Below are 12,249 nucleotides of genomic sequence, written 5' to 3'. Positions count from 1 at the left end.
AGAATTTCTGTAAAGAATTTTATTAAAATTTTCGAAGTTAATAAACAAGAATAATTAATTAGTAAATTAGTTGATAATTAAAGTTTTTTAAAGTTTGAATCTGAAATTATGAAAGAAAAGTTAAAAAAAAATTCTTTTTTCTTTCACTTTTTTTGAATCAAAAAGATTAAAAATTATTTTAAAAATTCAAAAGTATTGAATATTTCTGTATAGATTAATTCTTCATGATTCGAATTTATTTTCTATTTCTTAGCCTAATTAGCAAAAGAATGTTATTCTCGGAGGGGGAAAATCTCATTAGAATTTCGATATAAATTTCAATGGAGAGAATGTATAAAGAAATGTTGCTAATATTTTGAGAAAATGCAAGAGAGGCGCATCGAGGCGAAGCGATGCGCGATATCAGTTGCAGGGGTCGCCGCCACTACAAGTGTATCCTACTCTTTTCAACGATAACCCCAGATAACCCAATCTCCCTAAATATTTTACTTAGTACGTTTTTATTAACACTTGACATCTTTTTAGACACTCCCTGTTTCATACTCCGTATAATTTATTCCCCAGTGAAATCTAACATTTCAACATATATTCTTTTTTTACCTTCTTCGAATTTTATCGAAAAAAAACGAAAGAACCGAAAAAATTTTATTATTTTTTTAAATTTACCAATTATTGAAGCAAAAGGAAATTTTTTTTAATTAGTAGAAGAAAATACATTTTGAATTAATAAAAAAAAATACATTTTTAAATTAATCCAAAAATTACTTTTTGAATTAATACAAAAAATACTCTTTAAATTAATTCAAAAATTACTTTTTAAATTAATGCAAAAATTACTTTTTAAATTAATGCAAAAATTACTTTTTGAATTAATAAAAAAGTACATTTTGAATTAATACAAATATACTTTTTGAATTAATACAAAAAATATTTTTTTTTTTCTTAATTGAAATTTTTAATTGAACTAAATTGTAAATTATAAAATTTTCCCTTTTTTTACTAATTAAAAATTGAAAAAGTTTACAAACATAATTAATTCTCAATTATATTGTTGCCTACGAAGAAATAATTTAAGACTATTTATAATACGAATTTACGATCGTTACTTTTGAAGGAAAAAAAAAAAATTTCAAACTTTTATTTGCTTCGTACAGAAGCTGTCGACCGATTTAATTAAAGATTCGTTGAATGGCGCCACTTCATTGGAGTCGGAGAGAATGTGTTGTACTTTTATTACTCCGCATGACTCCTCCCAGAAGTTTGTATATTACAAAATCGTCTAAAAATTCTTGAAAATAAAATTATTTTTAGCTAAAATTTGTTAATAATAACAATAAACATTTTTCGGTAATATAATAATTATTTATTTTTTTCGATTATAATTATTATCATTTTTAAAAGAAGAATAAAATCGTTAACTCGAACAATTAATTTATTATTACGGAAGTTTGAAATTAGTGTATAATAAAAATTATTTATAAAAAAAAGCGTCTTCGACAACTCTTTCGTCATAGTAACTAAAAAAACGAATGTAAATGAGTATTATAATTTTAATTCTTTTTTGTAATGAGTCCAATTTTTGTTTTTAAATTAATCCTGCTAAAAAGAAAAAATCTCCCTATTTTGCCATTGTAATTAAATTCAATAGTACTTTTATGTACTACAACGTATTTCTATCTTTAACAGGCAGAAAATATTCCACAATTATTAGCTTTATGCTCCAATATATCCCTCTCGCAGGTACATAAATAATTCTTTTTTTTTACATTCGATACTTTTTCTAACATTACGAGAAAATCAAATAGAGTTGAAATAATTAGAATAATTTCTCTTTCCACAATAGTTTGCATATTATTCTAAAGAATTCAACATTAATAATTGTTTAAGAACTTTGGTTTGACTGGTTTCCCTAATTTCTCCAGCTAAGAACATTTCATCCACTACGGTATAAACCTGGAATGGAAAAGAATTTTCAAATTATCCACTGAATTTATATTGAATTTCAAAATATAATTTTTATAATTAAAATAATAATTAATAATAAAAGAAAAAAATAATAATAAGAAAAATGACAATAGGAAAACAAAATAAGAAAAAAAATAATAGTAATAATTTAACATTGAAGATATTAATGAAATATTAATTAAATAATTGTCTCATTAGAAAAATACCTTGTAAAAGTTAAAAACTAAGTCCAATTCACAAACGTTGTGGAAATACTCGTTCAGGACTTCAACAAAATTGTGAATTGCCTCTAGGTAACACAAATTATTGTCGTTAACATCAACGCATATACAAAAGTATAAGCCAGCATATCGTCTGTATACGATTTTAAAATTACGGAACTGAAAGAAAAATAGTTAATTTTTTCTAAAATGTATAAATTTTGAATCGAATTTTACGAACATTAGCGAGATAAATAAATTTACAAAAATAGAGAAACTAACCTCAACGAAATTGGTATGTTTTGCATCTCTGACAGTTACAACTGCATGAACTTCTTCTATTAATTTTTGCTTTTCATCATCGTCGAAATTCATATACCATTTTGCTAATCTGGTCTTTCCAGCCCTATTTTGAATAAGGATGAAACGAATCTGAAAATAATAATTTTCAATTTATTTTTCCAACTAGAAAATAATTATAGAATAGAGAGAATTATAATATGTCTTTTTTTTATTACAAATTTTTTTTCATTTAGAAAAAATACGATTTTTAATAAAAATATTAAATATAATGAATAGAATAAAAATTATAAAAATTTATTCAAGAACAAATTAAATAATTAGTATATGTGGTATATGTACAAAAAAAAGACTTAACCTCTTCTACAATTTTCGTAATTTTTCGAGTATTAACAATGCGAACTCTAGCTTTTCAGTAAACAATTTACAATACCTAGTTAAGAAATAATTACTCAATTGTTGGGAAAATAAATGAAGATCAAAAATGCATCTTGTTGAAAATCGGTGTTAATTGAGTAATTGATATTAATGTTAATTACTAGTTAAATATTTACAAGTTTTATTGTAGAAAAATATACGTACCATTATTTACTATGTGCTTGAACTGATAAACTCTCTATAAATTATTACTATTATTTTTATTTTGGAAAAATATCGAGCAGAAACGAAATGTCAAAAATCCACCCACCCACCATAAAGTGAAGTATGCAGTTTGTCAATTGTCAACTTGTCAATTTATCGATTATCGATGCTTGACTCGCTTGTCTATCGAAAAGGTTGCGCGCGCTTTGTTTCTAACTTCAGACAGGAAAGCAGTTCGTATTTTTATTTTTCCCCACTTCATTTCTCTGTATTATTATTACAGACTTTAGGCATTTTTACTTATTTTCTGAAGATTGGTTATTATTTCTAATCAATATTCTCTTTATTCGATTAAAAAATATTGTAAAAAAGATTTAAAACAAATTGTTCGGGTGTACAATTTAAATTTTACCGCGACAGTATGTCCAGTGTAGTCTAGGACAATTCACGCATCCAATAGGATTCCGTAAAATTATTTTTTTACGCAATTTTTTCATATTTTCTTAATTGTTTTTAACTGGAAGTGAAAAATGTTTATAAAATCAAGAGAAAATTGTATTTTTTATGGAGTTTTTACTATTAAAGACTATAATTCGATTATAGTGAAGACTATAGTGCGAGTGGAAACAGTGGAAAATAAACAGTTGGCAGCATTGTTCTCAGTCGACATCATGTTTCCGCTTTTCGTTGTCGCTCTTTCACAAGTCGAAAATGGCGGATCAGGTATGTTGCTTATAATAATCATTAAAAAATCAGTTATTATTTACAATCTCTATAAAAAATTTGCATCTTTTTCGTTAAACTAGTAATGCCTGATGTTAATTTACTTCAAGTAGTTTTATAAACGACAATATTTTTCCCCAAAGTATGTCATATTGGTGATCTGCTTATTGACGCTATTACTCTAACACGTGTTTCACTTTCTTTTGTAACAAAAATCTATCAAAGTATGACAAATATTTTCTAAAAATGCAGTTGATTTTGGTTTTAGTGAAAATAAATGTCACATGTCAATGTGGAAATGGTTTAAACTTTACAGAAAACTTGTAAACTTGACGTCTGTCAACCTAACCTCAAAATCCACTTTGATTCATAATATTATTTTCCAATTAACAATTTTTAGATTATTTTATAATTCTTTCTCATAAAAAGAGGAAAAATATTGTTTATTTCTTTTAATGAAATTAAAATTACGAAATAAAATATACTTTTTTGCATTGTTTAAACGAATTCGTTGTTTAAATGTTTATTGTTTTGTTCGGAGTTTATAATGGTTTTTTTTTATTAATTGCAGAACGTAAAGTCGTTCCAAAAGCAACCAACTGTTTTCCTGAACCGCAAAAAGGGTCAGGGACAAAAAAGTCGCAAATCCTTGCGATACACAAGAAATGTTGGTCTTGGATTCAAAACTCCACGTGATGTGAGTATTTATTTATTTTAATTATGAATATTATGTTTGAAATTGTGTATATTTTAGTAAATAATGAAGAATTTGAATGAAAATTAATTAAAGAAATATTTTATTTTAAAAATTTTAAAAAAATGTTCTTTTTAAATGTTTTTTTTCTTTAGGCGATTGATGGAACCTACATTGACAAGAAGTGTCCATTTACCGGAAATGTGGCGATCCGAGGACGCATTCTCACTGGCGTTGTTCAAAAGATGAAAATGCAGAGAACAATTGTCATCAGACGGGATTACTTACACTACGTAAGAAAATATAATCGTTTTGAGAAGCGTCACAGAAATATGAGTGTCCATCTAAGTCCCTGTTTTAGGTTCGTACTAAAAATTATTATCCTTTTATTTTCATTTATTTTGCATATTTTTCCAAACAAGAATTATCGAATTTTATGGGAAACCTTTTAACTATTAAAAATGTTTTTCAAAACAATTTTTCTCATTTTGAAAGAAAAATTGACATTTCAAAGAAGATTTATTTATGTTTCAAAGAAGATTTATTTGTATTTCGAACAAGATTTATTTATATTTCTAACAAGATTTATTTATATTTCAAAGAAGATTTTTTTCATATTTTGAAAGAATTTTTTCCCTTTCTTTGAATGTATAAATGTTTTTAAAAACAAAAAATACTTTCGTGATGATATTGACGACGGTCTTCTGAAAATAATATGAAGTCACTTAATCGTCTACTGATAGAAATGTTAAGTATTTTAATTTTTTTGCTTCCTCTTTCTACAATTGAAAGATTATTTTTTCAACAATTTTATGTTTTAAATCAATTTTTTAATAAAAGATGATAATTTTTCAGAGACGTTGAAATTGGAGACATCGTGACTATTGGAGAATGCAGACCATTGAGTAAAACAGTCAGATTCAACGTTCTTAAGGTCTCAAAGGGAACAGGATCGAAGAAGAGCTTCAAGAAATTCTAGGTATGGAGAATTTTCTTTAAAATTAAATGACAATTTTTAAAAATAACAATAGACGAGGAAAAAAGAATATTTATGATGAGTTTGACGACGGTCTTCTGAATAAAAATAATTTGAAGTCATCATTATCGTCCACTGAAATTCTTTTTTCGATTAAATCTATTTTCTGTAAATTTTATTTTAGTTCTTTATTCATTAAAATTATTGTTTATTTTTTTTGCAGATAAAGAAAAGGTGAGAAAAACATCTTGAGAATTTATAGGTAAGAATTATTTTTTTCTACTTTACAATTAAGAAATTTGTTTCTTAAAATTTCGATCGTTCAAATGAACGGCGATATTTTTTTTCCTTACCACTTTTAAATTTCATTACAAAATATTGTTTTTTATAATTAAAAAATTAAATAAATAATTACAAAATTTTTCACTTCAGTCTATAATTTTTAAAAATATTGCAAAATTTCGTTTATTTGAACGTTCGAAATTTTAGGAACAGAGTTTTCAATTTTTTATTGAATTTTATTACATACACAAATTTGGAGTTTAATATACAAAAACATTTCGCTTTGTTGGTTTTTTTCGTAAAATTATTTCTTCTTAAAGATGAAAATGGAGCAGTTGCTGTTAATTAAAATTCCAATTTGTTTTCATGATGAGATTGACGACGGTCTTCTGACGATTAAAATTGAAAGACAACTTCGTCCTCTGATTTAATTCAAACTTTTAAAAATTATTACATACATTAAATTACGTATCATTTTAATTCGCTTTTTAACAAAAATTCTATTTTCTGTTTCAGGTATAAAATATCAGATCCTGGAAGGTGGACGTTCATCGAGAAAATCGACGAAATTAAATTAAGTCAATGATTTACCATCATCATTATGTAAATGTTTAACGCATAAAAAACATCAATTGCGTTTGAAAAATAAATTCATTTAAATAAAATCTAAGTTTGTTTTGATAATTCATACTTTGATATTGTTACCCTTCTTTTTAAAAAAAAACCGGATATTTTTTTTATTTAGTTATTTATTTATTAAACATTAAAAAACTACTTTATTATGAAAATATAAAAACGAATTATAAAATTTTTAATCAAATTTACTTTTTCGTAAATAAAGTTTACAATTTGTCATTGACTGAAAAAAGAATAATTTTTCTAATTAATAAATTTTTTCATTTTCTCGTACTTAGAGTTTGTCTTATTTTTTTCACGATCTTGATGCTTATTGTACTTTTTTGTCTTTTGATTCTTGATTTTAACATTGATATCTCTTTTATTTCGTTTCAATATTTTTTGAGATAATGAATGTTTATCGTAGGGACTGTATTTGCGATAGAGCCTGGGTCTGAAATTTTATAATTAAAAAAAATTAAATAGTGAATATATTTTATTATTATTAGTTTTATAATTAATTAATATTTAATAACTAATTATTAATATCTTTATATAATTACTAATTAGTTTAGTACTTAGTATGGAATTCTTTATTTTAAATTTGTTTTTTTTTCGTTTTTCAGATAAAAATTGAAATTTTCTTTAAATTTATAACTTTTTATATTTTTTTCAAATACTTACGAATTTTCGATGAATTCGTTTTTATGGAAATTCAAAATTTTTGTTCCAGATGACGAGTGTCCCGACAAGGAATTATCTTCCAGTGGTAAATCTTCCCAATAATCCGGATCTACTCGTTTATGAATTGAGTGCGTGTACTTTTTTGGATACCAATTCTTCCCATAACTTTTCCCATCGGCCTTTAAGGTAAAATAACTCAGGTATTTAAATATATATTTTAGAAATCAAAGAAAAAAAATGGAAATAGTTACAAAATTTCATAACGATTTCCATTTATTTTTCGAAAATTTTCAATTAGGAATTGAAAAAAAATTCGAGTAGAAAACAAAATTTTATTTCATAAGGAAATTTTTTTTCTCACTTGAAGTTTCTTGAGTGAGTTTTTTTTTGTGAAATAATAAATGAATTAAAATTTTAATTCAAAAAGGTTGTGCACTTACAAATACGAAAATAGCCGAGCACAGCAAAACTATTTTGACAGAGAACATTTCTTGAAGTGAACTCTGAATGTCGCACAAGTGTTCTGAGTTCTCTCTTTTTTTTCTCTTTTGCTTTATAGTCGTTTGTTCTTAAATTACAATCCGGTGACTAACTCGTTTCAAATAGAGAAATTATTTATCAAATCTTAACTTTTTTTTCATTTTGTTGTTCATTTCTTTGAAAAATAAAAAACATAATCGAGAAAGTTTGAAAATAATTGAAAGTCAATACGTTTTATCGTTTGACTCATTGTCTCGAACAAAATGCGAACGCAAAAGAATAAAATAATTATTAAAAATTATTACTATCAATAATTAATATTTAAAGAATAATTAAATCTATTTTTTGAAAAAAAGAATAAGAAAATTGAATAATAAATAAATAAATAAATTTTTGAAAATATATTTTTTATTTTCACTATCAATCATTTTTTCAATTAAATTACAAACAGTTCTTTTTAACTCTTAACAATTGTTTTAAAAGTATAAATTAGAAAAATGTTACAAATTTTAATAACAAATTAAATTAGCCATTTATTATTAACATAGTTAGAAATTAACTATTATTTGAGATTCGTGAAGAAAAATATTAAGTTCTATTTTTTATTTGAAAATTAGAAGAAGTTTAAAAGCCAGTGCAACTAGCTGCCATTTTTTAAGTCTATAATTCCTTTCTTTTTAACAATTTGGCACTTATAATTTACGCTATTTTTTATTATATAAACATTTCTTAATCTCTATTAAAAAAATTATCTATATAAAATAGTTAAAATTTTCTTTAAATCGTAAGTGGAAGCACTACGTTTTTTTAAAGGCATTTCGTTGTTTTAGAACAAAATAAGTAAGCGTTTTATCAATTACTACATTTAATACAAATAAAATTAACGAAATATTAATTAGTAAATATAGGAAACATTGAAAAATTAATATTTCTAATTTTCTTAGTCAATAAATTAAATATTCAATTCAAGTTCAATTTAATTAAATATTAAATTCAATTTCAATTTAATTAAATTTTCAAATTAAATTATTTGATTTAATTTACTTTAGTTTAGTAACATTTCAATTCATTAAATTTTGCGTTCAGAAAAAATTTTTCTGACAAATTTTTTAAACACTTTAAGGCACGAAATTCTAAAATTTCTTTTTGGCAATAAATTGAGCTTAGATTACTTATTTTCTTCTCTAAGGTACAGTGTAATTTCTGTCGTGAATCCTTCATCTTTTTACTCTTAAAAATTGCGATCACAAGTCAAGCAGTAAAAAACGTAAAAAATAAATGTTAAATTTTCAAAAATAGAAAATAGTTCATAGGAAATTCCAAAAAGAATAAAAAGATTTCTTTTTGGTGAATTTCAGTTTAACAGAATAATTAATTAAGAGAAAATTGTCATGTGAAAATTTCCATGAAAACGTTTTGAAGAAAGTAAAAACCAAATGCAAATCGAGACTAAATTGTTATAGAGATTAATTATCGTTAAGACTTATTGGTTTTTGGCGGATTTTCTATAGAATGTTGTTTCATAACGTAAAAAATATAAATTGGAACTCCAATCCAAATAAGGAGGGAAATTCCAATAACGTGAAACCATCTGAAACCCCAATCGGCGCCAGAACACTTGAAAGTTCTATTAACCCTGTGTTCTTGACTAATTTTTCGTTCCGAGGGACTCAATAGAGTTGAATTGATATTTTCTTCTTCATTTATATCCGTTTGACTAATTGGCTCGATTACTGAATTTAATATAATATTATTGATTTCGGAATTTGAAACAACTTTCAATGGAGTTGTTATTAAATTCAAAATTTGCTCCTCTTTTGATGTTGACGATTTTTCTGGTTCCTTGATTTCTTCATTATTTAAATTTTCTGTTAATAGAGAAAAGGGTTGAACTGGCACTTTTATCACTTGACGAGCGAATATTTCATTTTCCTTGTGAATATTGTTCACTCTTTTTATCTCCGATATCTGGAAATTAATATCGTACAAATTTCGTAATAAGTTTGTATTCAGTTTTTTAAATTTTCTTTTTAGTGAATTATTACATAATTAAATAAAATTATTCGAAAAAAGGAAAATATATCAATAAAATACTTACAGTACATCCATATCTTAAAGCAAGTGCCTGTAAAGTGTCCTCAGATTGCACCTCAATTTTTATGACTTCCACTTTTCGAGGTGCATGTGCGTGATTTCGATTTTGTAATGGAATATTTTCCTCATCTTCACTGTATTCATCATCGGAATATAAAAATACATAATGTGGAGAGGCATCTCTTTGGTTTCCTCTTTGATACACTGACGTTCTATAGATTCATAAAGAAAATTATTATCCAATTACTAAAATTACAATTAAAGTACCTATTCAAATCTCAAAGAAAAAATTCAAAGAAGAAAAAATAGAACAAACATGAAACGTGGAATGATATAAAAAAAAGTATTAAATTAAAAATTCGAGATTAGAATATATTTGACATCTTTAAATTCAACGATAAAAATTAGAAAATGTAAACAATAATAATTTCTATATTTCTTAATTTTAACGTAAAAAATATTGCTTAGAATTAAACATATGGAAGACAATAATTAATTTTTTAAGGCAAGTTTTGTTCTTTGTATTTACACAGTGCTTATCGCTTGTATTAATATAAGAACTTAAAAATATGTTAATTGTTTCTGAAAGGTCAGAACTGTCAAACTATATATAAGTACCCTAACCTAATTTCATAATTACCTTCCTGATTTATGTCGATCATTCAATGATTTCTTAAACATTTTTTGTCTTTTAAAAACATCGCAAAAATATTTAAACTCACGTTATCGAAGTCGTCATTTCACAATACACTCGTTGAATTTAATTATTAAATATACATTTGTATATTTATTAGCCCATATACACCACCACCAGGAGTATTAATTTTTACAATTTTGCCACGCTTGAATCGGCTTGAATTAATGGGAAACAGCTGTGAATTGTCTCGTCTCTCAGGTTAGGTTGGTATTCTGCAATGTGCGCCGCACTTCACACTGTAAAACGAAAACACGACGACGATTATTAAGATCGTTTGTTATTTTCGCAAAAAAAGATTGTTAATTAGTGTTTAATATCAAAATGATGAAATATGAGGGAGATGAGAAATTAAAGGATAATTCCAAATGTTCTTTATTTCGAGCTAGCTTGAAAATGTGTCTACTCAAAAGTGACTGTTGTAAAATTGTAAGTGTGTACATAACCTCAATCTTTACTATATTAGTTTTTAAGTAATAATCGTAAAATTTTTAATCTTTTTATGATTAGTTTATAATTACGTATTGATAAAAGTTAAATATTTCGAGATTATTAATTACTTTAGGTTTATTTTTACTCTAAAGTGTCATTTTAGGGGAAATTCGAAACGAAAATAAGTTCGTTTGCTTTAATGTCTAAAATGTCAAGTATTTTTAAGTTAAAAAAAAGAAAGTTCTCTAAATGAAAAATGTTAATTATTTATTCATATTAACAGGGTTGCCATAGGTCAGGAGAATCAGGGAAAAGTCAGGGAGATTTATTAAAGTACTAGATAAAATTGAATTTTAGAGAAGTTACAAATAATTGCAGAAATTCAATTATTTTCAAAAATAATAAAATTCTTCTTCAAAATTCAATTATGTTCAAAAATTTTTAAAAATTTCAATTAGCTTTAAAAATAATAAAATTCTTCTTCAAAATTCAATTACATTTTTCGAAGAATTTACTCTAATTTTTATTAAAAATAATTGAAACCCTGTGAAGAATTTTATTATTTTGGAGAAGAATTTAATTCTGGCAACGAATTTTTATTACATTTTTTTTTTAAATAATTGGAATCCTGTGAAGAATTTTGTCTGGAAATCAGGTAAAAACAAAATTAATTTTTTGTGGCAACCCTATGAATGCCTATATATTAAAAATGTTAATTATTTATTAATTATTCATATTACCGAAAAGGAAACTTAAAATTTATATTTTTATATAAATTCGAATAGTATTTGAAATCTTTAAAAATCTACATGATTTTTCCTTAAAATTTGTTAGTTTTCAAGTACCGGCAATTTTTTTTCAAGTAAATTAATTTTTACTCTTTTTAAAAAAGTATGAAGATGTGAAATACTTTTTTAGCACAAAATTACACCGAAAGAATGTCTTCGTTCTCATCCTGATCTCGTTCCAAATGAATGTTACGCTCTTCGAAATTCTTTCTTCGAATGCAAACGTAGTCTCGTAAGTTTGAATTCAAAATCGATTTTTCGTTCTCAATTATTTAGAAAATTATAGATATTTCAGTTTTGATAGAAATAATTTTGATAAGGGTGTATTTATTTTTGTAGATCGATAACAGAAGAAGGTTCAGAGGAATAAAGGGACATGAGGAAAAAATATAAATTTATTAAATAGTTTTCAAAGTACTCGTAATTTTTTGGTTAGAAATAAATTAATTTTTAGAAGACGTTATTATCTTAATTCTTATAAGTATATAAAAATGTGATAATAGATTGGAAAGTAAACAACAAATAGGATTGTCAGAAAACTTTTTATTATCGTTTCTCTCTCATCATTCGTTGTACATATAATAAATTCTCGAATCAAGTAAGTTTCTTGTTTTTTTTTACAATCTAATTTTAGTTTCGTTTAGAACTAAGTGTTGAAAAAATTTTCAACAATTACTCGATTTAAATCGAAATCTTTTGTTTTCTTTTCTTTAAATTTTAATCTTTCGATTAAAGAATAA

General features: G+C 24.6%; 6 protein-coding genes across 9 annotated transcripts in view; 3 read left to right on the top strand and 3 right to left on the bottom strand.

Moving 5' to 3' along the window:
• Positions 1 to 1,532: 1,532 nt before the first annotated feature.
• LOC122501999 (AP-2 complex subunit sigma) lies at positions 1,533 to 3,185 on the bottom strand. The gene is made up of 4 exons (XM_043611831.1): positions 3,048 to 3,185; positions 2,448 to 2,597; positions 2,172 to 2,345; positions 1,533 to 1,953 (listed from the first exon to the last, which is right to left on the bottom strand). Exons 1-4 carry the CDS (start codon positions 3,048 to 3,050, stop codon positions 1,852 to 1,854), a joined length of 429 nt encoding a protein of 142 aa, XP_043467766.1. The 5' UTR covers positions 3,051 to 3,185; the 3' UTR covers positions 1,533 to 1,851.
• Positions 3,186 to 3,701: 516 nt separating this feature from the next.
• LOC122501998 (40S ribosomal protein S11) lies at positions 3,702 to 6,387 on the top strand. Of its 2 annotated transcripts, none has more exons than XM_043611829.1 (6): positions 3,702 to 3,770; positions 4,342 to 4,467; positions 4,620 to 4,825; positions 5,320 to 5,443; positions 5,664 to 5,702; positions 6,239 to 6,387. In XM_043611829.1, the coding sequence occupies exons 1-4, from the start codon at positions 3,759 to 3,761 to the stop codon at positions 5,441 to 5,443; spliced, it is 468 nt and encodes a 155-aa protein (XP_043467764.1). In that variant the 5' UTR covers positions 3,702 to 3,758; the 3' UTR covers positions 5,664 to 5,702; positions 6,239 to 6,387. The 2 variants fall into 2 exon arrangements, with proteins under 2 accessions (XP_043467764.1, XP_043467765.1); XM_043611830.1 differs by having other exon boundaries at positions 3,736 to 3,770; positions 5,664 to 5,674.
• Positions 6,237 to 7,618, bottom strand: LOC122502000. The gene is made up of 3 exons (XM_043611832.1): positions 7,462 to 7,618; positions 7,022 to 7,200; positions 6,237 to 6,791 (listed from the first exon to the last, which is right to left on the bottom strand). Exons 1-3 carry the CDS (start codon positions 7,507 to 7,509, stop codon positions 6,602 to 6,604), a joined length of 417 nt encoding a protein of 138 aa, XP_043467767.1. The 5' UTR covers positions 7,510 to 7,618; the 3' UTR covers positions 6,237 to 6,601.
• The window catches only part of LOC122501993 (HIV Tat-specific factor 1 homolog), a 133,060-nt gene continuing 127,898 nt past the window's right edge, over positions 7,088 to 12,249 (top strand). The window contains exon 1 of one of the 2 annotated variants that reach the window (XM_043611819.1): positions 7,088 to 7,207. The gene's annotated coding sequence lies outside the window, so the exon portion shown is untranslated. Of the gene's footprint in view, positions 7,208 to 10,590; positions 10,719 to 12,249 lie in introns of those variants that run through there. The other variant, XM_043611820.1, reaches the window with a different exon arrangement.
• Positions 8,540 to 10,474, bottom strand: LOC122501997 (lysM and putative peptidoglycan-binding domain-containing protein 3). 2 transcript variants are annotated; one of them, XM_043611828.1, is made up of 3 exons: positions 10,318 to 10,474; positions 9,600 to 9,807; positions 8,540 to 9,469 (listed from the first exon to the last, which is right to left on the bottom strand). In XM_043611828.1, exons 1-3 carry the CDS (start codon positions 10,332 to 10,334, stop codon positions 8,978 to 8,980), a joined length of 717 nt encoding a protein of 238 aa, XP_043467763.1. In that variant the 5' UTR covers positions 10,335 to 10,474; the 3' UTR covers positions 8,540 to 8,977. The 2 variants fall into 2 exon arrangements, with proteins under 2 accessions (XP_043467763.1, XP_043467762.1); XM_043611827.1 differs by having other exon boundaries at positions 10,236 to 10,419.
• LOC122502001 (cytochrome c oxidase assembly factor 5) lies at positions 10,580 to 12,112 on the top strand. The gene is made up of 3 exons (XM_043611833.1): positions 10,580 to 10,718; positions 11,640 to 11,741; positions 11,849 to 12,112. Exons 1-3 carry the CDS (start codon positions 10,614 to 10,616, stop codon positions 11,900 to 11,902), a joined length of 261 nt encoding a protein of 86 aa, XP_043467768.1. The 5' UTR covers positions 10,580 to 10,613; the 3' UTR covers positions 11,903 to 12,112.

This window comes from Leptopilina heterotoma, unplaced genomic scaffold (assembly GCF_015476425.1).
Source record: "Leptopilina heterotoma isolate Lh14 unplaced genomic scaffold, ASM1547642v1 Lhet_22, whole genome shotgun sequence".
Lineage (NCBI taxonomy): Eukaryota > Metazoa > Arthropoda > Insecta > Hymenoptera > Figitidae > Leptopilina > Leptopilina heterotoma.
This window is presented reverse-complemented; position numbering and strand designations above follow the sequence as displayed.

Bases quoted from the DNA above. Each gene is read 5' to 3' on its own strand.
- LOC122502001 (XM_043611833.1), top strand. From the start codon at position 10,614: ATGATGAAATATGAGGGAGATGAGAAATTAAAGGATAATTCCAAATGT. The intron at 10,719-11,639 runs GTAAGTGTGTAC...ATACTTTTTTAG, and splicing joins AAAGTGACTGTTGTAAAATT to CACAAAATTACACCGAAAGA. The intron at 11,742-11,848 runs GTAAGTTTGAAT...TTATTTTTGTAG, and splicing joins TCGAATGCAAACGTAGTCTC to ATCGATAACAGAAGAAGGTT.
- LOC122502000 (XM_043611832.1), bottom strand. From the start codon at position 7,509: ATGTTCTCTGTCAAAATAGTTTTGCTGTGCTCGGCTATTTTCGTATTT. The intron at 7,201-7,461 runs GTAAGTGCACAA...TTTACCTTAAAG, and splicing joins GCTCGGCTATTTTCGTATTT to GCCGATGGGAAAAGTTATGG. The intron at 6,792-7,021 runs GTAAGTATTTGA...ATAAAATTTCAG, and splicing joins AACGAATTCATCGAAAATTC to ACCCAGGCTCTATCGCAAAT.
- LOC122501999 (XM_043611831.1), bottom strand. The intron at 2,346-2,447 runs GTTAGTTTCTCT...TTTTTCTTTCAG, and splicing joins AACATACCAATTTCGTTGAG to TTCCGTAATTTTAAAATCGT. The intron at 1,954-2,171 runs GTATTTTTCTAA...TTTCCATTCCAG, and splicing joins TAGTTTTTAACTTTTACAAG to GTTTATACCGTAGTGGATGA.
- LOC122501998 (XM_043611829.1), top strand. The intron at 4,468-4,619 runs GTGAGTATTTAT...TTTTTTCTTTAG, and splicing joins GATTCAAAACTCCACGTGAT to GCGATTGATGGAACCTACAT. The intron at 4,826-5,319 runs GTTCGTACTAAA...ATAATTTTTCAG, and splicing joins CATCTAAGTCCCTGTTTTAG to AGACGTTGAAATTGGAGACA.
- LOC122501997 (XM_043611827.1), bottom strand. From the start codon at position 10,276: ATGTTTAAGAAATCATTGAATGATCGACATAAATCAGGAAG. The intron at 9,808-10,235 runs GTAATTATGAAA...ATGAATCTATAG, and splicing joins GATCGACATAAATCAGGAAG to AACGTCAGTGTATCAAAGAG. The intron at 9,470-9,599 runs GTAAGTATTTTA...ATTAATTTCCAG, and splicing joins CTTTAAGATATGGATGTACT to ATATCGGAGATAAAAAGAGT.